Raw genomic sequence first — 22,500 nt, forward strand, 5'->3', positions numbered from 1 at the left:
AAAGCCTTAAGGGCGTATTACACGTGCAAACATCACTGTACCTGCGTGAGGAAGGTGATCCTGAACCCTGCTGCCTCTCCCACCCGTGTGTTGCCCTTGTTCATGTAGTTGCCCATCGCCAGGATCAGCTGCACATCAAACACATCACCAGCTCAGTAGCTCTCTATACATCTCTTACAACAAATAGAGGTTCATCGTGTCGTACTGGTAACATTTTAGATTAAACAAGTACAGGGTCTGTGTTTGAGTGAGAGTTTTTGAGACAGAGAACAATAAATACTAAATGTATGGAATAAAAAAAATATTGAAGAAACGAAGACATGATTGATTTCCCAAGACAGGACAAAAAACACACACACGCATCTACAGCAGAATACTGACAAGGAACAAAGGCAAGACGATTCTTGTACACACAATATAATCATACAGCTCCTTGACAATAACACATAAACGAACAGGGCAAGAAAGACATACGCCAGTCAGAAGACATTGGGGATGATGTGCTCGAGAAAGTTACCAACCGTGCAGGAACCAGCCGCGGGAACGGATTGGTTGAAACGGAATAATGTCTGTTATTTCGACCTATCACACCCCTCAGCTGGCTTCCACCCAGTTGGTAACTTTCTAGTGCATACCAGCCCAGATGAACATGATGACACACAGGTTTTCACCTCCAGTAGACGGGCCAGCTTCTTGCTGTGACGTAGCTCGCTGGACGCCAGTCGGATGCTCCTCAGACTCTGCGAGCATATATAATCATCAACATTTTACTTGTGTTCCCTTGACACTCAAACAGCACTATTCTTATCAATTGTATCCTCAACACTCAAAACAGCACTCTTCATACTGCTGAATCGCGAGAATAAATGCAAGACATTCTATCAATTGTATCCCTGACACTCAAAACAGCGCTCTTCATACTGTGGAATCGCGAGAATAAATCCAAGACATTCTGTACATCGTATCCTTGACACTCAAAACAGCACCCTTCATATTGTGGAATCGCAAGAATAAATGCAAGACATTCTGGCTATCGTATCCTTGACACTCAAAACAGCGCTCTTCATACTGTGGCATCGCAAGAAGCAATGCAAGACATTCTTTCAATTGTATCCTTGACACTTAAACGAGCACTCTTCATATTGCTGAATCGCGAGAATATACGCAAGATAATTATATCAATTTCAAAAGGGGATGTGGGTTCTTGGCTGCCAATAGATCTCTCTTCTATCGCATTTCTCTTCCATTTGATGAGAAGGACTTATAACCTCTTTCAGTTCCTCAATCTTCTCCTTGAAGTTGGCTTTGAACAATAATGCCTTCAGTCTCTGTTCGTATCCATACACCTGCCCCATCTGAAACAGTCAAACATTCAGCATCACACACAAACACACACACACACACACACACACACAATTACACACTCAATCACACACTCAATCACACACACATAAGCCTACACACACATACAACACCCACTCACAAAGAACAGACAGACAGACAGACAGACAGACACACACACACACGCACACACACACACACACACACAAACACACACACACACACACACACACACAATTACACACACACGTACACTGCGCGCGTTACCATCATTACGTAAAACGTACCTCAAAGGAAAACTGGTCAGGTTTACTAAGTTCTTCGATGTCTCCAGTATACGCGTCGTAGTGTGCCATCTGTGAAAACACAAGAACCCTGTCAGTGCTGAATCTGAACCCGTCTGCACTGTGTGTCTCTGTGGGGTGTGTGCCTGACAGTGAGTCTGTATGTATACCTGCATGCGCATTGGCAGTGTCAGTGTGCAAGCATCCATGCAGAACAAACACGTGCATGCTGATTAGTGTATGTTGGTTAGTATATTAGACTATCTTTGTTTGTTTGTTTGTTTGTGTGTATGTGTGTGTGTGTGTGTGTGTGTCGGTGTGTGTGACGGTGTGTGTGTGTGTGTGTGTGTGTGTGTGTGTGGGTGTTTTTCTGTGTTTCTGTGTGTGTAGAAGTGCGAACACGCGTGCTTGCGCGCGTTCGTGTGTGTGTGTGTGTGTGTGTGTGTGTGTGTGTGTGTGTGTGTGTGTGTGTGTGTGTGTGTGTTATGGAGTGGTATAGCCCGGTTTTTAGACAATCATAAATGCCTCTACACAACTCTATAAATTTAGTATTTGTTTACAGACTTGAATGTAATCTGAATAGTTGTCCGCTACCGTAGCTTACAAGGCACAAGCGCACACGCACTCACACACGCAAAAACCTGGTGTTAAATGGATCTTGACACTGCCAAGACTAATTATTATTAGTTTACAAAGCTTTTTACATCACAAAATCATTTCCGGGCTTCGACCAGTACTCTAGGCCGACAACACCGCAAGAAACTCTACAGTCCAAGACGCAGACACCTTTTGGCTCAAACAAAGCAGCTTAACAGGTAAGACGAATAGGTATTCTACTGTACGTTACCCTACTGCCATCTTTCGGCTTTCAAGATGTTGGTATGGCTGTAAGTCCTTCAGACGACTGACAAGGATGCACCAGTCCTCACGACACCGCGACCATTGCTTGACGTAGTCCTTGATCCTTCCAGTTCGTCTCGGCGGCTAACTGTAGAACCCTGCCAGCTCTCCATGCCATGGTCATGTACATCAAGCCGCAGTTGACTGGTTCAGTTCAGCCTCCGTCGATGAAACCCTCCAGTTGGAACACTGTAAAGTTTATAGTCCATAAATCAACTTGTCTTTAGTTTCTTTCACTCGCACAATAAAAATACTCACTCGTCCAACATATTAAGCTGCATGAGCCAATATAATTATTTACACGTTAATTCCTGTTTTCTAAAGCCAAGAAAACGTTACGTAAAACCCTCACATGTTTAAGCAGTGTAGCACAATAGCTTAGGCCTACACAATAACATTAAACACAGAAACAGTCACTCTTCTCACATACGACAGCATGACATGAAAATATAACCGGTTTCAAACATACCTCAAAAGAGTGTAAAGCCAACATTTAGTACAGTCGCCGGCCTGGCATGAATATGAAAATGGAAGATATCACGTAGACTGATAGGGAAAGTTCGTCAGTCTTCATCCTTCTTCAGTCAGATACCTAAAACAGGAGCCCGTCTGCTAACGTGTTACGAAAAACATGAGTCGAGCTTGGCTCCTTGACGGCGACTGATTTTACAAAGTCGTTTTTGCTATGACATTGCCAGTGAGCTGTCGCCTGCATTACTTGCACGTGAAAAACCTTGTCAGTTACACAAGGTTCAACTGCGGTCAACGCGACGGTATGCAGCCTATAGCCCTTTCCAATGTCTGACCATCGCTATAGTCTATTCTATTTACAACAATACACATTACCACAGATACGAGTAAACCGCTTCGTAACAGTGTGTTCTTGCATGAGTGTGCGTGTCTATGTGTGTCCTACCTCCTGTTTGCTGGGGGCATAGGTGATAAGCTGCTGCAGTAGTTCAGGTGTGAGCGTCTCCTCGTCCATCAGGTAAACCGCCTGTTTGATCTCCCGCACGGTCATCTTCAGGTGACCCAGTAGTATCGCTACCAATAAAGTATCCATCATTATATATTGAAAGAAATAATACATGGTTTGGGTCAAAAATGAAATGCAACAAACGAACAAAAAAGACCAGCAACGGGGGTTTAATAAGGTTACCGAAATGCAGGGCCGGACCCAGGGGGGGGGGGGGGGGGGGGGGTTCCAGGGGTTCCGGAACCCCACCCCTGGAAAAAGCATGTACCTTGCTTTGAGTGTTGTTTTTTTTTACTAGTTTTAGCACCAAAACAATGCTGCTCTTAACCCTCAAAACAAGGCCCAGAATGCACCAGATCATGCACAGATTTTAACCGTTTTTCAAACATTTTCCGGGGGAGCATGCCCCCGGACCCCCCAAGTACGAACCCCCCCCCCCCCCCCCCCCCCCCCCCCCTTACAACTCATTTGGTCCGGCCTTGAAATGAGATCACAAAGATTTTCATTTCCAACAAGTTAATCTTTAACGTAAGAAGTATACGAAATTGTAAAACAAATGAGGCAGGGCGCTATTATAAGATACGAGAAACAAAGAGAAATAAACGTTTTAAATGCATCCGACATATGCCGGGAGATTGGTTTTGGTTAACTCACGGGCTTGATCTGTTGCACATGTCGTACGCTTTGAAAGCGGTTACTAACCTTTGCTTCTCAGATTGTAAGAAGTGTTGATCACACAAGGCCGTTAAGGCACATGTCAGCACGTGAACACGGTCCTGCTCACTATATCTCACATTTTCCCAGGCATTTACATGGGTTCAAACCCATCACACTGGTGGGTTTTTTTCACACATGAATTGATTATAAAAGAAAAAGCCCAACTCTGCACAGAATGCAACCAGGGTGCTGCTTGTTGGTATGTGACCAAGTAGAGGGATTGCCTTATTCCTAGTAAAAGCCTAACCAGATCTGAAATGCTGAGCTGAATTGTTTAAGACTGAGTATTTATCTAAACGTTTCTATGGGCGACAATGCTGAAGAGACTGTTGATAATAGTACAAGCAGGGGCGGACGAGGGGGGGGTTTCTGGAAACCCCCCCCCCCCCCCCAACCCAAACTTTTTTTTTTTTAAATTGTGGTGGTTTTTTTGGTATTAATCAGTGACAAAATCTGCTGCCTGAAACTGGTAATGATCATCCTCAGAATGCACCAGATTGCACCATTTTGCATCCTTTTTTTCAAAATTTTCCGGGGGGGGACATGCCCCCGGACCCCCCTAGAAAGCTAGGCGCTTTGCGCCGTCGGCTCGGCGCTTCGCGCCTTCACACCCATATCTTCATAATATACTTTTGGAAAGCCCCCTCCCCCCCCATAAAATGAACTGATCCGCCCCTGACAAGTGTGTGTGTTCACCAAGAAAAGGCAGCAGTAAGGACGTAGGAGGGAGGGAAGAAGACGTGTGCAAAAGGAAAGACATGTTCGATCCTTTGAAACAATACACAAAAAATAGGTAGTGAATAAACATCGTCTAGTGTACTTACATATGTTGTAGGCTTTCTTTGAATTCATAATGCAGACTTCCCTCCTTTTTTCTCTGTCTCCTGCAAATATGAATTTTAGATTAATGCAAGCATATACGCTCTTTTCAATCAGTTTTGTTTGGTGTAATATGTTCAACACGAAAGTTGATTCTGATAAGCATAAAGTGAGGAGACTCAATTTAAGCATGAATGACACAAAGTAATACTTCCACTGATTGTCAAAAGTTATATTAAAACGTCAACCATATTCCGTAAAATCCAATACCTAATTTCAGCTAAAATATAAGGCAGGTACTCTGAGAAAAAAAATTCTCAACACAAGTTTTAAGATAGCCTCACGAGTGGAGCAACGGGCAATACACGAACTGAAAAAGGGAAGGGCAAGGGAGGCAACCACCTATTTTAGAAAGGCAGGAAGGCGATAGTGATAGAAAGAGTTGTGCTTCGTGTATCCGCTGCTTTCTTTGCAATGTTAGGTGTTTGTTCAAGAGGCGCATTATCAAAGCATTTTCTTCTTTTAATAATAAAAACCATCTATATACAACATCATGTATTTCCGAGCACAAACACCAGATTTCTGGTTTGTGTGTGTCTTTGTTTCAGTCACTGACCTCTCTCTTAATCGTCCGTACCCTACGAGAAAACTCTTCCGATCACATTCGCCATTCAATACACAAAATAATCAAAGCGGGGTTGTCTGTCTTGGAAAGCAGAATTCGTGAACGACAACAGAAGAATTTGGAACATCCTTCAGCGTTTTCCCATAAAAAAAAACTCAGCTATGATGATAACCCTCGGATGTGAAGGGAGCTTGCTATATAACCATTGACTGAATAAAACAGGATTGAAAGTGTAACCGTGTGCCGAAACACTACGATCACCTCGGGAAGCGAAGTGCAATCAAACAGGATTGAAAATGTTAGGGCTAATTTCTTAGCCCTATAAAAACTGTTATGCAAACCCGAAGGTTTCCATGAGCATACAGACAATCGGAAACCACCAGACCCCATCACAAACAGAACTCTACAATCCACAGGTGTTGACTTTAAAGGCCAACAACTCGGGTGCAGAGTCTGCTGTGAAAGGAGCGGTAGCCTCCCCTGTCACAAAAGCAAAGCAGTGGAAAGAAAGTGCGGATATGCAAGGTATTCAAGATCCACGTTATTTCGGTTTTACATCTACAGAAGCTCATGGAAATACAACTGATGTTCTCGTGTTGTTGTTTCCGGTTTGTACAATTCATTCAATGATAGGTATAGCATTTCGTGCAAAAATTAGACTGTAGCAATTAAATGGGGTGGGTTGCGGCTTCTATGTCACAAGGTATTGCATTGTAGAATTGCACAACTGCATCTACATGTCTCAAGTTTGGGCGCAACTCGTGTGCGACCCTGACACACCTTTAACCTGCCTGTAAAATTGTTAATCGTTTACAGGCAGGCAGGGTGTGTCGAAGAAAATTTTCCATTTTTATGTAATATTTTAATGGAGAATAAAGTGCTGTTATTGTTATTGTTATTGTTATTGTTTTGTCAGCATTTCCTCGTCCCTTTCTTGAGCTGTGAACCCTGGCAAGCAAAGCAAATCCCTGTCACCCAGCAAATTTCTAATTGCAAAGCAAAATTCGGGTACAAGATGTTGGTGGAATAAAACTAAATCTATCACCCGCTGACATACCACGGAACCGGACTTCCTTCCTCGCTGTGACAGCTGTCACGGGTACAGCAGCTAGATCAACATCGCCATTTAAATTCAAATAGACAAATAGTGCCTTTTGAATCATTAATACAGGATTGATGAAAACAGGCAATAAACACACACACACACAGACACCTAACACACACACACACACACACACACACACATACACACACACACACACACACACACACACACACACATACAAACACAATACAAACACACCCACCAACACACACACACACACATACACATACACAAACACACACACACACACACACACACACACACACACACACACACACACGTGCGCACGTGAGGACAACAAAACGAAATGGTGCACACGCACAGAACACCCAATCAGACAGGTATACTCAAGTACATGAAAATCAGAACTGTCGCGTAAGCTCACTCATGCGGCGTTTCATACTCACTCTGTTTGGCAGGCTTGGTGCTGAACTGAGACTCTAGCTCCAGATACCGGATGACTTCGCTCAGGTCTGTGTCACACAGCTGCCCAAAGAAAAAAAGAAAACAATCCTCTTAACAAAATGAGAGAATTATCTTTCTCTTCTTGTAAATACGTGAGGGATTTAGGGTTCTGAGTGGATAGTCGCACACAGCCCTATTTCGTTGATCGGTCCTTATTTTTACGGAAGTCGTACAATATCGAATATATTTTAAAACAACAAAGCTACGCGTGTTTGTGGTTCGCTATCATACAATCAAAGACATGCAATTCTACTTGCCAATGTGGCTTGCAAACCCTAAAGATGTTTATTAGTAACCCTAAGCTGCTAATTTTCCGACGTAACATGACAGTAACACAACAGATTCTTCAAACTGAAGAAGTGTGGAGCGCAAGGGACTCGCTGATTACTCAGGCGAGCCAAAAAGGGCATAGTGCTCCATACACCTACATGTTCCCACACGGTGTTCTCCACGTTCCTGTTGTCCAGTTTCTCCCAGTTGATCCGCTTCACGTTCATCTGGTTGCCCGTGGTGTGCTCTGATGGGCCTTCTGACTCCAATCCTGAACATGTAGAAAAGCTGTGTCTTTTAGTTGTGAATACAAATGTGGACATCTAAGTCAATGCTGAAACCCATTAATGGGACCTTGACACAAACAATTATGACAGTTTAACATTCAAAATGCATTTTACTGCACTTTTCAACACCACTGCGTCGTGTTATAGGTAGCCTAGCTGTGCAGTTTGTTTGCTTAACTTTGAGGAAAAGAACATCAAACAAAGCAACAGAAGAAGTCGAGGTGGGGAAACTAAGACATGTACACCTTAAATTCACCAAAAAAACTCAAGCTTAGGATGACCTGAAAAACCAAACCTGGGAGTGGTGGGGGGAGTGGAGGGGCGGGAGGGATGGAGAAGGTGACAGAGGCTCGGGACTTGTTGTTCCGTCTCTCAGGCGAGGCGGCGTGCTGACTCGGAGAGTCTGGCTCTGACAACGACTCGGCCGCCATGACGTCATCAAGCTCCTTCAGCGCCTTCATGGCGCCGTGGTTCAGGCCGTACCCTCCGTGACGTGGGCTGGCCTGAAACCATTCCAAGTCAATCAATAATCCTACTACGTAATCTTCCAATTTTGAGTCCCCACATACTTTCCGTTTCGTTTTTAACTTGCTCGCTTAGAAAATACCTTTCTCCGCTTCGTTCATATTTACTACTCACACTTGCCCGCACGTTGTAGACCATCTCAGAATCGCTGTCCGAACCGCTGTCTGCGTCGTTCTTCAACCTTAACTCCTGCAGAGACGCTTTGGTCGCCTCAACTTCGCCGTCTCGCTTGTTTGTTACAAACTTGCGTAACTTGCTGAACTCGGGCGAGTCCATTTCTTTGCTGTAGAAGGGGCGTCGGCTGACGTCAAACCCGGGATAACCCACTGGGATGATGGTGACAAAATGCTTGGAGTCTATGCCGGGGGCTTCGTCCTCATCGTCGTCGTCATCATCTTCGTGCGTTTCTCTGTCCTCGTCGTCTGCATTTTGAATGGAAAAAGAAAGAGAAAGTATTGCTGTTTAACAAGGCGATGACGGTTAAAATGGAGTACAAAGCCTAACAGACACATAAAAGGGATGTTAAAAAATAAGGTTACTCAAACCACCACTGGCCTGCCACTGACACTCTGCAACACACCTTCTACCTTCCTGTAATGGCTTTTTCGGGTGACTTCCTGTACATCTCGCCGCGTTTCCTGTACTTCCTATATCCCCGAAAGCGGCGTATGGCTGCCTAAATGGCGAGCGAAAAACGGCCATACACGTAAAAACCCGCACGTGCAGAAATCACGAGTGTACGTGGGAGTTTCAGCTCATGAACGCAGAATAAGAAGTACTTCCTATAGCAACGCCTGCTCTTTTCTGCCTGCGGAGCCTTACATATCTTACCCTCCGCTTTCACCCATCACAACTTACTTACCTTCTCGTCTTCCTTGAATGGCTTGTTTGACCTCTTCCACTGCTCGGCGTGTTGCCTGTACTTCCTGTAGCAATGCCTATTCCTCTCTGCCCGTAGAGCCTTACATATCTAACCTCTCTAACCTTCACACATCACAACTACTAACCTTCTCGTCTTCCTTGAATGGCTTGTTTGACTTCCTCCACTGCTCGGCGTGTTGCCTGTACTTCCTGTAGCAATGCCTATTCCTCTCTGCCCGTAGAGCCTTACATATCTAACCTCTCTAACCTTCACACATCACAACTACTAACCTTCTCGTCTTCCTTGAATGGCTTGTTTGACTTCCTCCACTGCTCGGCGTGTTGCCTGTACTTCCTGTAGCAATGCCTATTCCTCTCTGCCCGTAGAGCCTTACATATCTAACCTCTCTAACCTTCACACATCACAACTACTAACCTTCTCGTCTTCCTTGAATGGCTTGTTTGACTTCCTCCACTGCTCGGCGTGTTGCCTGTACTTCCTGTAGCAATGCCTATTCCTCTCTGCCCGTAGAGCCTTACATATCTAACCTCTCTAACCTTGACACATCACAACTACTAACCTTCTCGTCTTCCTTGAATGGCTTGTTTGACTTCCTCCACTGCTCGGCGTGTTGCCTGTACTTCCTGTAGCAATGCCTGTTCCTCTCTGCCCGCAGACCCTTTCCTGCCGCCTGTCGCCATCTTTAGTTTGACCGGCTTCCCGACCGACGCGGAGTCTGATCCGATGCTACTATCGTTTTCATCTTCCGAGGAACCCTGCGAAGTCATAAAAAGGGCGATATATTACAATATATGCCGTCTAGAACGGTTGGGTCAGATTTGTCCAGGCTTTTTACAAGGGGTAAGACCATCCCTGAATTGGACACATACCAACAATTCAACATCCTGGCTTCTTCCTGTGCAGAGTGTTGTTTTCTACGAAGAAATTCTCAATAAACACCAGTGTCAATTTGCTAAAAAATAAAAAAATAAAAAAAATCATAATCACAATTCTACTCTGCACAGGACACAGTCAGATTGCTGTGTCGAGGTGGAGGGGTGGTCTCATCCCATGTAAAACCTGGCCAGATGTGAGATAGTGAGTCCTGTTTTTACAGGAAAATCTGTGCCTTCAAACAGTGCATGCCCAGCAAGTTACAGGAAAATCTGTGCCTTCAAACAGTGCATGCCTAGCAAGTTACAGGAAAATCTGTGCCTTCAAACAGTGCATGCCCAGCAAGTTACAGGAAAATCTGTGCCTTCAAACAGTGCATGCCTAGCAAGTTACAGGAAAATCTGTGCCTTCAAACAGTGCATGCCTAGCAAATTACAGGAAAATCTGTGCCTTCAAACAGTGCATGCCTAGCAATTAAGTTACAGGAAAATCTGTGCCTTCAAACAGTACATGCCTAGCAAGTTACAGGAACATCTGTGCCTTCAAACAGTGCATGCCTAGCAAGTTACAGGAAAATCTGTGCCTTCAAACAGTGCATGCCTAGCAAGTTACAGGAACATCTGTGCCTTCAAACAGTGCATGCCTAGCAATTAAGTTACAGGAAAATCTGTGCCTTCAAACAGTGCATGCCCAGCAAGTTACAGGAAAATCTGTGCCTCCAAACAGTGCATGCCTAGCAAGTTACAGGACAATCTGTGCCTTCAAACAGTGCCTGCCTAGCAAGTTTCAGGAAAATCTGTGCCTTCAAACAGTGCATGCCCAGCAAGTTACAGGAAAATCTGTGCCTTCAAACAGTACATGCCTAGCAAGTTACAGGAAAATCTGTGCCTTCAAACAGTGCATGCCTAGCAAGTTACAGGAAAATCTGTGCCTTCAAACAGTGCATGCCTAGCAAGTTACAGGAAAATCTGTGCCTTCAAACAGTGCATGCCTAGCAAGTTACAGGAAAATATGTGCCTTCAAACAGGGAGTGCATGCCCAGCAAGTTACAGGAAAATCTGTGCCTTCAAACAGTGCATGCCCAGCAAGTTACAGAAAAATCTGTGCCTTCAAACAGTGCATGCCTTGCAAGTTACAGGAAAATCTGTGCCTTCAAACAGTGCATGCCTAGCAATTAAGTTACAGGAAAATCTGTGCCTTCAAACAGTGCATGCCCAGCAAGTTACAGGAAAATCTGTGCCTCCAAACAGTGCATGCCTAGCAAGTTACAAGAAAATCTGTGCCTTCAAACAGTGCATGCCTAGCAAGTTACAGGAAAATCTGTGCCTTCAAACAGTGCATGCCTAGCAAGTTACAGGAACATCTGTGCCTTCAAACAGTGCATGCCTAGCAAGTTACAGGAAAATATGTGCCTTCAAACAGGGAGTGCATGCCCAGCAAGTTACAGGGGAAAAAAAGAGAGAAACCCAAATAGATGATGATCGGGAATAACTCTGTCGGGTTTGTATGGGTTGTGAAAGAGTGAATCCTCTTGCTTTCATTTAGGGAAATTTTCCCACGTGACAGTATAGGCCAGTCACTAACGAGGGGTGTGTCTGAAACACGTGGTTAGACGGAGTATGAAAGATGCGAGTATTATCAATGTGGTATTTCAAACAAGCAAACATGCAACTCACGGCATCCTGTTTTGTATCCTCCTCTTTCTCTCTTCCTGCAAAAAGAAATCAAGACGTTATGAATAATCCAAAACTACACAATCATTAAACAACATGGTCAGCATTGGGTTATGAAAGAGTGGGTGATACCTAATCGGTGCAGTCTATGACACACCATAGAGAACTTCTTCAGTGTTGGTAGACGTGTCGACTTTTTAGAAATTCGTGTCGAATCGTGAAAAATGTTCTTCGTAAGAACCGACGCAGGAGTCGTGTAGGGTACAAAGGAAAACAAAGATAAATTCTGAAGAGCGACTCACCATAGAGAATTTCTTCCGTGTTGGTGGCTGTGTCGACCTGCTGTGAGTTCTCGTCGTAAGAACCGATGTACGAGTCCATGCCAGACATCGACAGCCCTGTAACTGTTTGGAGTTGCAGAATTTAGAGGGATTTCATGACGTATTTCACAAGGCTTATTAAATGTTGAGAGTGAATTCTAATTATTATGGGCTGTTCTAACATCTAAATTCCTACGCAGGGAACGTCACAACAACCTATTTTTCTCAGAAAAAAGTTAGTTTCATGAACATTATAATAATTGGTCGCAGGAAAGAGAGATGTTACATATCTCAACATACTCAGACCAGCTTTATGAGAGCTGTACCCATCTGGCCATCTTCGCTTTGCCAGGCGCTGAAGAGGGTCAGGTACCCGTTTATAGCTGAGTGAACTGGAGAGCGCTCGAACACAAAAAGGGGTTTTGTTATCTCTGACACAATGTTTCATAAGACGAAAAATCTGCACAAAACTTCAATGAAATATTTGCATTAGGCGTTCTGATACAGATTTCATCTTTGTTCTCCGGTGATTTATTTGAGGAGGAAAAAAAAGAAGAAAAAAAGAACAGGCAATGCCGATTAGACCTAGCGAAACCATCATCTGTCTTCATCATTTCCATGACCTACACCTTTTGTTCATGAACAGTCTTATGATTTGCTTGGTCTGAAGGGCCCGGAGCTGGATGATGAAACCTATCCGGTCCAGGAATCCTCTCCCACACCTAATGCACACTGATTCTGAAGACAATTTGTAAAAGTCTGTAAGATTGGAGCGGGGCAGGTTTTGACGAATGTATTAAGTGACCTTACCCGTGTGAGCTGGGTCCAACACGGGCAGGTCCATCATGTGTCTGACCACGCCCTGATGGGCAGGCGTAAGGCGGGGCAAGACGTACCGCCACAACACACGCTTAGAGGGCGTGTCCAGGATCAGGCCCATCACCTCCATTAGTGGCTGCAGATCTCTGAAAATACACGCGCATTCTGGGATGAGTGCGACTGACCTTTCTGGCTATTTTGGCCATGCTCTTGGGGAAATATCCAGTTAAAATGTGAAACAAGAATGACGCTGTCCATGCTAAAATGCTCTTTGTGGTTCAACCTGGTTTTTTGGCCAAACTTTACTTTTTCTAGACCATAGTCGGTGGTCTCTGATCCACTGTCCACTGATCCCAGGGTCACACTGAACGGTCAATATGACAATTTCATCGGCCGGTTTGCCATGCTGAATTCAAAACAGGTCAGGTCGGTTACCATCTGGGCTATTTCACCGCAAAACAACAACAACAACAACAACAACAACAACAACAACAACAACAACAACAACAACACACACACACACACACACACACACACACACACACACACACACACACACACACACACACACACACACACTGTCAATGAACTCACTGGATTTCCAGGTAGCTGTCCACGGCAGCTTTGAACTGGAGCCGTTCACTGGAGGTGAGGAGAAAGTCGATGTGGTTCTGGAAGGTGGCGGGTTTGCCTGGTGTTGCCTGTTTGCTGGACACATGGATCTGACTCACTGCCGCCTCTGAAGACAATGCGGGTGTTTCAATTTCAACGTGAGGTTTGACTACCCACCATCTCTAATGCTAGTTTGACATTCGAAAATGTAAGAATGATTAATCGCAAAAGGCTCAATAGCCACAGCTGCTGCCTTTGTTTGATTACATATTATGTACATGTTTTGTTGCAAAATGTTGCCTTTTTTTTAATTTAATGGGGCGAGCTTCGCGTTAAACGTATTGCTCACGAAGACTTGGTCTTTTACAAAAAGAAGTACTTGTGCAAAATACTGACCTGCCAGAACACACACACACACACACACACACACACACACACACACACACACACACACACACACACACGCACACACACACACATACACACATACACACACACACACACATACATAAACGCACACACACACACACACACACACACACACACACATGCACACCCGCACACACGCATACACATACAAAAACTCACACACACACACACACACACACACACACATACACACACACACACACACACTCATATACAAACACACACACACACACACACACATACACACTCATATACAAACACACACACACACACACACACACACACACACACACACACACAGTGACACACAAGCATAATAACAGATCGACTGACAGACAAACCGACGTGCAGAAAGTCTTACCAGTACTATGGTTTGATCGTGGAGAAAACATTGAAAGGTTTTGTGTTTCGGGCTGATTGATGAGCTCTGCAACACAGACAAAATAATTAAGACCCCAAAAAGTCTAGATGAGATTCCTTGTCAGTTAATCTGCCCATATAAAAAAAAAACATTCACAAAGACCACTTATTACGTTAATGAAAACTTCCATGTGGTCAGATTTCAATGCACTTGTAATGAACTAGTAAAATGTCGAGTGACAGCTCACTAAAACAACAATGTTTTAATTCAAAGGTTCGCTACGCATGATGAAAGGAAGAAAAGAAATTGTGGTTTCGGTGGTTTTCTAGGTAGACAGTGTAGTTGGGACAGTCGCCAGTCACTCAACATCAACCAAACACGTGTCATTTGCACGGGTCTACATTTTTCATGTTGCGAATTTTCTCATATTTCTTAAACGCTCAGAGGGCGAGCCTTGTATTAAACTTAATACTCACGAAGACTTCGTCTTGTACAAAGAGAAATACCTGTGCGTCCTCTATCCAAGCGAAACACTGACCTGTGAGAACGTGACAAGGCAATTCCGCCCAGGATGTAAAGGCTGCACACGCGCGCGCGCACGCGCACACACACACACACACTGACCTGTGAGAACGTGTCTAGGAAGGCCCACCCTGTGCAGAATGTAGTCATGGTGGATAGGCTGTACAGAAACTAGGATAAACTTCCACAGGATACACTTGGTGGGCGTGTCCAGCACTAGCTCCAGCCTGGCTTGTAGCCCCACCACGTCTCTGTATCAACAAAATTATCTCTCATTTCGCAACAACAACAAAACTGATAGACTGCTAATTGTTTTATACCTAACTTTTTTTTTTAAGATAAATGTTTCGTTTTGTCTATAATTAAACGAACCATAAACTTACTTTTCATGTTTTTATATTCTTGTGTTGCAGTTTACCACACCGTTGATTGTATTAATAATAATAATAATAATGGACATTTGATATACCGCATAATATAAGATGTTTGATGAGTTGTTGACAGACCAGCTTTTGTGTCGGTCCGAGGGGGAGCATATCGTCTGTTGTTTCCTATTTATTGACCAAGGCCGAAGGCCGCGGTCAATACATATTAAACCAAAGGCGATATGCCCCCCGAGGACCGACAAAAAAGCTGGTCTGACAACAAACTACCAACCATCGTTTTTATCATCATTTTGGTAGTGAGAAAATAAGTGCCAAAACACAGGGAGCCATGCTTTGAAACACAAGTTCTGTTTTGATAATACATGGTTTGGGGGGAATTGGTGCCCCAGCACGTTGTTGCTATCAAAGCTGGCGTGTGAAAGCAACTTTCTGTGTTTTGAGTTCATACAAATGTTGGGATAAGTATGTCAGGTTTGAGGATGCACAGTGATGTAGGTTCCTCTCAGTATTCCACACCCTCGGTTTTCAGTTGTAAATATTAAGCTTAGTGATCGAATGTGGAAGGTACGTTGGGTCAAAGGTCACAGAATATTTGCGTCGTGCAGCGAAGGGAAGAATCGCGATCTTGTTTCCGACTCATTGCCTCTTTGTTTTTCATTAGACCTGTCATTCTGCTTACTCGGCTTTGTTAGATGTTTGCATATCTTGTTGCTATGTTCTTTGCTTTTATCATTATTTGTAATTGCGCTTCGTTTATCGATACAACGTCTTGTGCACGGGTCAAAGTTTGTGTGTCAGGGGTCAATTGGTTTGACTTGAACTTGACGTTTGAAACATAGATACACGCACTCCATGACTTTGTAAGAAGACAAAACATATGGCTAGGTTTCATTTGTTTGTGATGAATTTCTTACCTTTCATTAAGTTGTTTTGTTGTTGTTGTATTTGTGGGTTTACGTACAGAGAGGCGGAGACATAGTGTTGGTTCGGCCATGCTTTAATATCAAGAACCACAACTCTTGTCCTATTCATACGGAGTGCTGTCCCTTGGACCTTTAGCTAATAGACTCACTCTAATGGAGCTATCTCTAAATGGAACATGATATGCTTGCCTAGCAATATACATGACATCCTCTCTTTTACAAATAAGAAAATACTTCTAGTCATTTTCTTCAACTTGAATGTACATCTAGATTTTGAATCTTTATCTTTTACTAAATTATGTGGGCCTTCATTTATTTTCTTTTATTTAACACTTAGAACAGAAACAAAACTTTTAAACTTACTCCTGTGAAACTTCACTTATAAAAAGTGTTCTTATTCACACATTGAACTTTCATACTGACAATTTCAGCATTCATACTGATAATGGATTTGTTACACATTCACACTCTGGTTACTATTCTATAATGTTTACCTACATCACCTAAAGATGGACAATGTTTTGCACTCCAATAAACATAAAAAAATCTTCAAGACATTATCATTGTGTCTGCATGTTTATATGATGTGAATGTTGTTTTGACATGTGTTACAAACATCTTGTACATAGTCATTGTTTCAAACATTGCGTGAATGAATCTTCTGTTCATTTAGTGTCTCTGAGCAATTGAAAATAAAATCTGTCTTCAAACATTCTTTATCTCCAGCATACATTCTTATTCATATTCTGAATCTTTCTTAATCAATACTGTAATCAATAAAAAATACAACTGAACTATTCATAACTTTCTGAAATTAAAATAGTACCATTACTCTGATTATCATTCTCTGCTGTCTACTCTCTAGCATACTTTCATCATCATTACTGTCAGCTGTACCTACTCAGTTCATGTGTACTCATCACTGTATTTCTTGGGTTGTTTGACAACTCTTCCGGATCTGGTTGTTACTGCACTGTCTTTGTTTTCAACCATGTTCTTGTCATCAGTTTGTACTGGAATCTGTTCAGTTCCTATTTTCTTTTCTTTTTCTTTCTGATTTGAGTCTTTCACATTCTGATCAGTAGTTGGCATGGTAACTGTTCTGTTGGAATCACTGTCTCTGGATGCTACCTTTGTTGGTCTGAGCATTTTGCGGTTTCTTCTGTACTCTACATTCTGTTCATCTCTGACTACATAGGATCTTGGTGTAGAATGAGGAGTAACTACTTCTGCTTTCTTCCATCTGTTACCAAACTGCATCATGACTGGATCTCCTGCTCTGAGTTTTGTCAAATTTCCACTGGCTTTTCTGTCAAAGTACTCTTTCTGCTTCTTCTGGCGAGCAACCAAATCTTTGTGATTCTTCTTGTTCTGCTGTTTTCCTGGTTTCAACAGTTCTGCTCTTGTTGGGAGTGTTGTTTTCAGTTTTCTGCCTAGAAACAATTCTGCAGGTGATTTCCCTGTGTCTAATGGTGTGTTTCTGTAGTCTAGGAGTGATCTGTGAGGATCTTTGGATTTTTTCATCAGATTCTTCACTGTTTGGACCATTCTTTCTGCTTGACCGTTACCTTGAGGGTGGTAAGGGCTTGTGGTGGTATGTTTGATTTCATACTCTTTCATGAACTCTGCGAATTCAGCACTTGCAAACTGTGGTCCGTTGTCTGTGATCAACTCATCTACTATTCCAAATCTTGCAAACTGACTTTTCATGTGGCCAACGACTGTTTTGGTGTTGAGACTGTTCAGTGTAATGACTTCTGGCCATTTGGAGTAGTAATCTACTATTATCAAATAGTGTGTCTTGTTCAGCTCGAACAAATCTGCTGCGATCTTTGCCCATGGTCTATCTGGAATGTCCATTGGTATCATTGGTTCTTTGGGGTTAGCTCTGGAGTTTTCTGCGCAAACTCTACATGCTGTGACCATGTCTTCAATCTGTGACGACATACCTATCCAGAATACCAATTCTCTGGCCATGCTCTTGCATTTCACTATGCCTAAATGTGATGAATGAATTCTTTGCAGCTGATCTACTTGAAACTTCTTGGGAATGACCAATCTGAGCCCTCTGAAAATCAGACCGTCTGTGTATGTAAGCTCATCTCGGAATGACCAATAAGCTCTAACTGATTCTGGGACATCTCTTCTGTTCTCTGGGAAACCCTTCAAGATGACTTTTTTGAGTTCTGTCAGTTCTACGTCATTTGCTGTTTCTCTCTGAAATTCTGCGTATTTCTCATCTGAGATGGGCAAGTGTGACCTTGGGTTGATAGCATTGATTTCTTTCTCTGGAATCAACTGTTCTTTTGTTTCTGGGAGGTACGATCTGCTGAGCGTATCTGCGACGTACATTTCTTTCCCGGGTTTGTACTTCACCTTGAGGTCATACTTCTGTAGCTGCAACATGAATCTTTGCAGACGAACAGGTGCTTTGTGTAGTGGTTTTGTAAAGATGGACTGCAATGGTTTGTGATCAGTCTCTACTTCTACCGTTCTACCATACACGTATGTGTGAAATTTCTCACATCCGTACACTACTGCAAGTGTTTCCTTCTCTATCTGCGCATAGTTCTGTTGTGTCTTTGTCAGTGCCCTTGACCCGTACGCGATCGGCTGACCTTCTTGCATGAGGCAACAACCTAACCCTGTGGATGACGCATCAACTGATAGTGTCAGAGGTTTTGCTGGGTCATAGTACCTCAGTACTGGTGCTTCCGTCACTAGCTTCTTCAGCTTCTTGAAACTCTCTTCCTCTGTCTTTGTCCACTTCCACACTGCATCTTTCTCTGTCAGTTTTCTGAGTGGTTTGCTCACATCTGCCAAGTTGGGTAAGAACTTTCCTAAGTACTGAATGAACCCTAGGAACGTCATCAGTTCTTTCTTGTTTTGAGGACTGCTCATCTTCTGAACTGCTCTGATCTTCTCTGGATCTGCTTTCAGACCTTCACCTGACAGTATGTGCCCTACATACGAGATTTCTGACTTGTGAAACTCGCACTTTGAGTCGTTGAACGTGAGACCGTACGACTTTGCTTTCTCCATGACTTTCTTCAGTCGTTTGTCATGCTCTTTCGTGTTGGATCCCGACACGACAACATCATCCATGACAGCTTCTGCGCCTTCTATGTCTTCTACCATCTGAGACATGACTCTCTGAAATATTTCACTAGCTGAAACTATTCCAAAAGGTAACCTGAGAAATCTATATCTCCCCCATGGTGTGTTGAATGTACACAGCTTGGAACTCTCTTCGTCCAACTTGAGCTGCCAATAACCAGATGTTGCATCTAGTTTAGAGAAAACTTTTGCTCCTGGCATGTTCTGAACAACTTCTTCTATCGTCTTCATTGGATAGTGTTCTCTCTTGATAGCTTTGTTCAGATCTCGTGGATCAATGCAGATTCTTGTTTTCTTTGACGTTTCTACCACTACCATACTGTTCACCCAGTCAGTAGGTTCTTCTTGTCTTGTGATAACGCCTTCCTTTTCCATACGTTTCAGTTCACTTTTAACTTTCTTGTGTAGCGCAACTGGTATCTTTCTGGGTGGGTGTACTACTGGCTGTACATCTGGGTCAACTTTGAGATGAACCTCTCCTGGGAGACAACCTAAACCTTCAAAAGAATCTGGGTATTCTCCTTTAACATCTAGCTGAGGGTGATCTCCTTTAACCTCTTGCGTCATGCTTGACTGCACTGTGTCTACTCTCTGGATCAGTCCTAATCTCTGACAAGCTTCCAGACCAAGTATCGCTGTACTATCCATCTCTGTGACATAGAATTTCACTTCATGCTCTTCTTTCTTGAACTTGCATGTCAGTTTCGTCGAACCTAGTGTCTTGATGTTATGGCCTGAATATGACGTAAGCTTGACCTTTGACTTCTCCAGTTTCTTTCCTTTGAAAGATTTGAACGTTTTCTCAGAAATGACATTGCATTTTGCTCCAGTATCTAACTGAAAATTGACTGTTTTCTCTTCTACTTCCAGTTTCTGAAACCATCCGGAATCCACTGTATTCATTTCTGCAGTGCCGATTGTACCTAACGAGTACGCTTGCACTTCATCCTCTGTGTCGCTACTGTCACTATCGTCTAGTGTGTGTACTTTGTTTCTTCTCTTTGAGCTGTGTGTTTGCTCTGTTCTGGCCCTACACATGCTCGCAAAGTGGTTTGGTTTCATGCACTTTCTGCATTCTTTTCCTATCGCAGGACATTGCGCATCTTGTTTGTGCTTCATGCCACACCTACCGCATTTCTTCTGTGCCGTAGCTCTGTGTTCGCTAGGTGCATGTGTACCTTTGTTCTTGTCGCTGCTGCGTGACGTCTTTTGTGCATTCGTTCTCTCTCTATGCCTAACTGCATGAACGGCTGCTTCAGCTGACAAATTCATTTCTTTCAGCTGTTTCACTGACATTTCATCCACTCTGGCTATCTCAATAGCTTTCTCTAGAGTCAGATCTTTCCCAATATCAATGAGTTTCTCACGCACTTTGTCTGATTTTGTTCCGAACACTATTCTGTCTCTCACTACCTCATCTTCTTTGTCTCCGTACTCGCACTCTTTCACAAGCAATTTCAGTTCTGTTACAAACTGTTCACACGTTTCATCTGGTGCCTGTACCTTGCTGTGAAATTTGTACCTTGCAAAGATTGGGTTTGATTTGGGCTGAACGTAGGCTTTGAAACCATCGTAGTAGTTCTGCAACTTTTTCTGCTGCTCATCACTCAATGTCCAGGTTGAGAAGATTTTCCTACCCTTCTCTCCAACCCATAACATTAGATAGGAACATTTTTCTTCTTCTGACTTAGCTTTCAGTGGTCCCTTGAACATGAAAGACACGTGATCTTTGAAAGAATTCCATTCCCCCACTAGATCTCTTGCTTCCCAATTGAATCTTGGACAGCTACCAGTTCCCTCCATAGTCTAATATTATGCTTGAGTGACTTATCTTTCAGTCCAAACGTTCTTGACAAGCTCCACTTCTGACACCATGTTGTATTTGTAGGTTTACGTACAGAGAGGCGGAGACATAGTGTTGGTTCGGCCATGCTTTAATATCCAGAACCTCAACTCTTGTCCTATTCATACGGAGTGCTGTCCCTTGGACCTTTAGCTAATAGACTCACTCTAATGGAGCTATCTCTAAATGGAACATGATATGCTTGCCTAGCTATATACATGACAGTTTTTTGTTTACTTTTGCCAGTTTGCCAGTTCGTTTTTGGAACTTTGCAAAGCAGTGTCGTGTCGTCTGTTTAGCCTGGGTCTGGGGAAACGCCAATGAAAAGAGCCGAAGAATCCCCGAGCGTTTCTATTGGGTTTGCTTTTGATTATCCATGTATAACCTGCTTCCTGCAACTTTGGTAACCGGGGATTTATTGCATGGGGAACATGAGATTTATTTCCCAGGTGTTTGTGAATGAAAACTCGTGAAAATGATGACATATATATGCTCAATGCGCTTTACATATTAATTGTATTCTACACAGTGAACCTGCTCTGGCAACCACCTACTGAAAACGATCACCTGCCCATTACGACCAACCGAAAGGATCTCCGTAGACGCTCTTTCTGATATTATTCACCTTTACACAGACCACCAACTCATAAGGACCCCTTTTGTTTGGTTCCATGGTAGGTTGTTATAGACAGGTTCGACTGCAGTAGACAACTAGTTTGTTTGTTTGTTTGTTTGTTCGTTCATGGGCTGAAACTCCCACGGCTTTTACGTGTATGACCGTTTTTACCCCGCCATTTGGGCAGCCATACGCCGCTTTAGGAGGAAGCATGCTGGGTATTTTCGTGTTTCTATAACCCACCGAACTCTGACATGGATTACAGGATCTTTTTCGTGCGCACTTGGTCTTGTGCTTGCGTGTACACACGGGGGGTGTTCGGACACCGAGGAGAGTCTGCACACAAAGTTGAGTCTGAGAAATAAATCTCTCGCCGAACGTGGGGACGAACTCACGCTGACAGCGACCAACTGGATACAAATCCAGCGCGCTACCGACTGAGCTACATCCCCGCCCAGCGCACTACCGACTGAGCTACATCCCCGCCCTGTAGACAACTAGTGAAAGTTACGGCTGATCAACCATAACCACGATGTCCCCAAAACAGTCGTCGATAATTGATGTAGCAAATTGTATCTTTTGTATTCACGAATATCAGGTTTCCATATAGGTCCTACTTACATTAAAATGCCTTGAGATCCACTTTGACTGCTTGCTTTGCCTTTTAGTTATTAAACAGTGTGTTCTACAATATCATATGCTTAGTGTTTGGATTCCTTCTACCTTAGCATCAGTTCTCGACATCAAAACCAGATGTCACCTTCTATCAAAAATGACCACCTGAACGCATCTGAAGGCATACCTGTTTA

General features: G+C 43.3%; 1 protein-coding gene and 1 long non-coding RNA gene across 2 annotated transcripts in view; both read right to left on the minus strand.

The window, feature by feature from the left end:
* The window catches only part of LOC138960438 (delphilin-like), a 74,666-nt gene that overhangs the window by 14,561 nt on the left and 37,605 nt on the right, over window positions 1-22,500 (minus strand). Inside the window, exons 11-28 of the mRNA XM_070332350.1 lie at window positions 22,494-22,500; window positions 14,909-15,057; window positions 14,285-14,350; window positions 13,477-13,621; window positions 12,874-13,028; window positions 12,046-12,147; window positions 11,747-11,781; window positions 9,757-9,952; window positions 8,429-8,736; window positions 8,085-8,292; window positions 7,661-7,773; window positions 7,175-7,253; window positions 5,043-5,102; window positions 3,442-3,569; window positions 1,629-1,697; window positions 1,269-1,355; window positions 672-740; window positions 42-128 (exon numbers count right to left, since the gene is read on the minus strand). The exon at window positions 22,494-22,500 is cut by the window's right edge and continues 64 nt beyond it. Coding sequence (XP_070188451.1) covers window positions 42-128; window positions 672-740; window positions 1,269-1,355; window positions 1,629-1,697; window positions 3,442-3,569; window positions 5,043-5,102; window positions 7,175-7,253; window positions 7,661-7,773; window positions 8,085-8,292; window positions 8,429-8,736; window positions 9,757-9,952; window positions 11,747-11,781; window positions 12,046-12,147; window positions 12,874-13,028; window positions 13,477-13,621; window positions 14,285-14,350; window positions 14,909-15,057; window positions 22,494-22,500 — 2,063 coding nt within the window. The remainder of the gene's footprint in view (window positions 1-41; window positions 129-671; window positions 741-1,268; window positions 1,356-1,628; window positions 1,698-3,441; window positions 3,570-5,042; window positions 5,103-7,174; window positions 7,254-7,660; window positions 7,774-8,084; window positions 8,293-8,428; window positions 8,737-9,756; window positions 9,953-11,746; window positions 11,782-12,045; window positions 12,148-12,873; window positions 13,029-13,476; window positions 13,622-14,284; window positions 14,351-14,908; window positions 15,058-22,493) is intronic.
* On the minus strand, window positions 2,273-3,394 carry LOC138956794 (uncharacterized). The gene is made up of 2 exons (XR_011452800.1): window positions 2,995-3,394; window positions 2,273-2,714 (listed from the first exon to the last, which is right to left on the minus strand). It is a non-coding gene; the product is annotated as an uncharacterized lncRNA (long non-coding RNA).

This window comes from Littorina saxatilis, linkage group LG2, assembly GCF_037325665.1.
Source record: "Littorina saxatilis isolate snail1 linkage group LG2, US_GU_Lsax_2.0, whole genome shotgun sequence".
Taxonomy (NCBI): Eukaryota; Metazoa; Mollusca; class Gastropoda; order Littorinimorpha; family Littorinidae; genus Littorina; species Littorina saxatilis.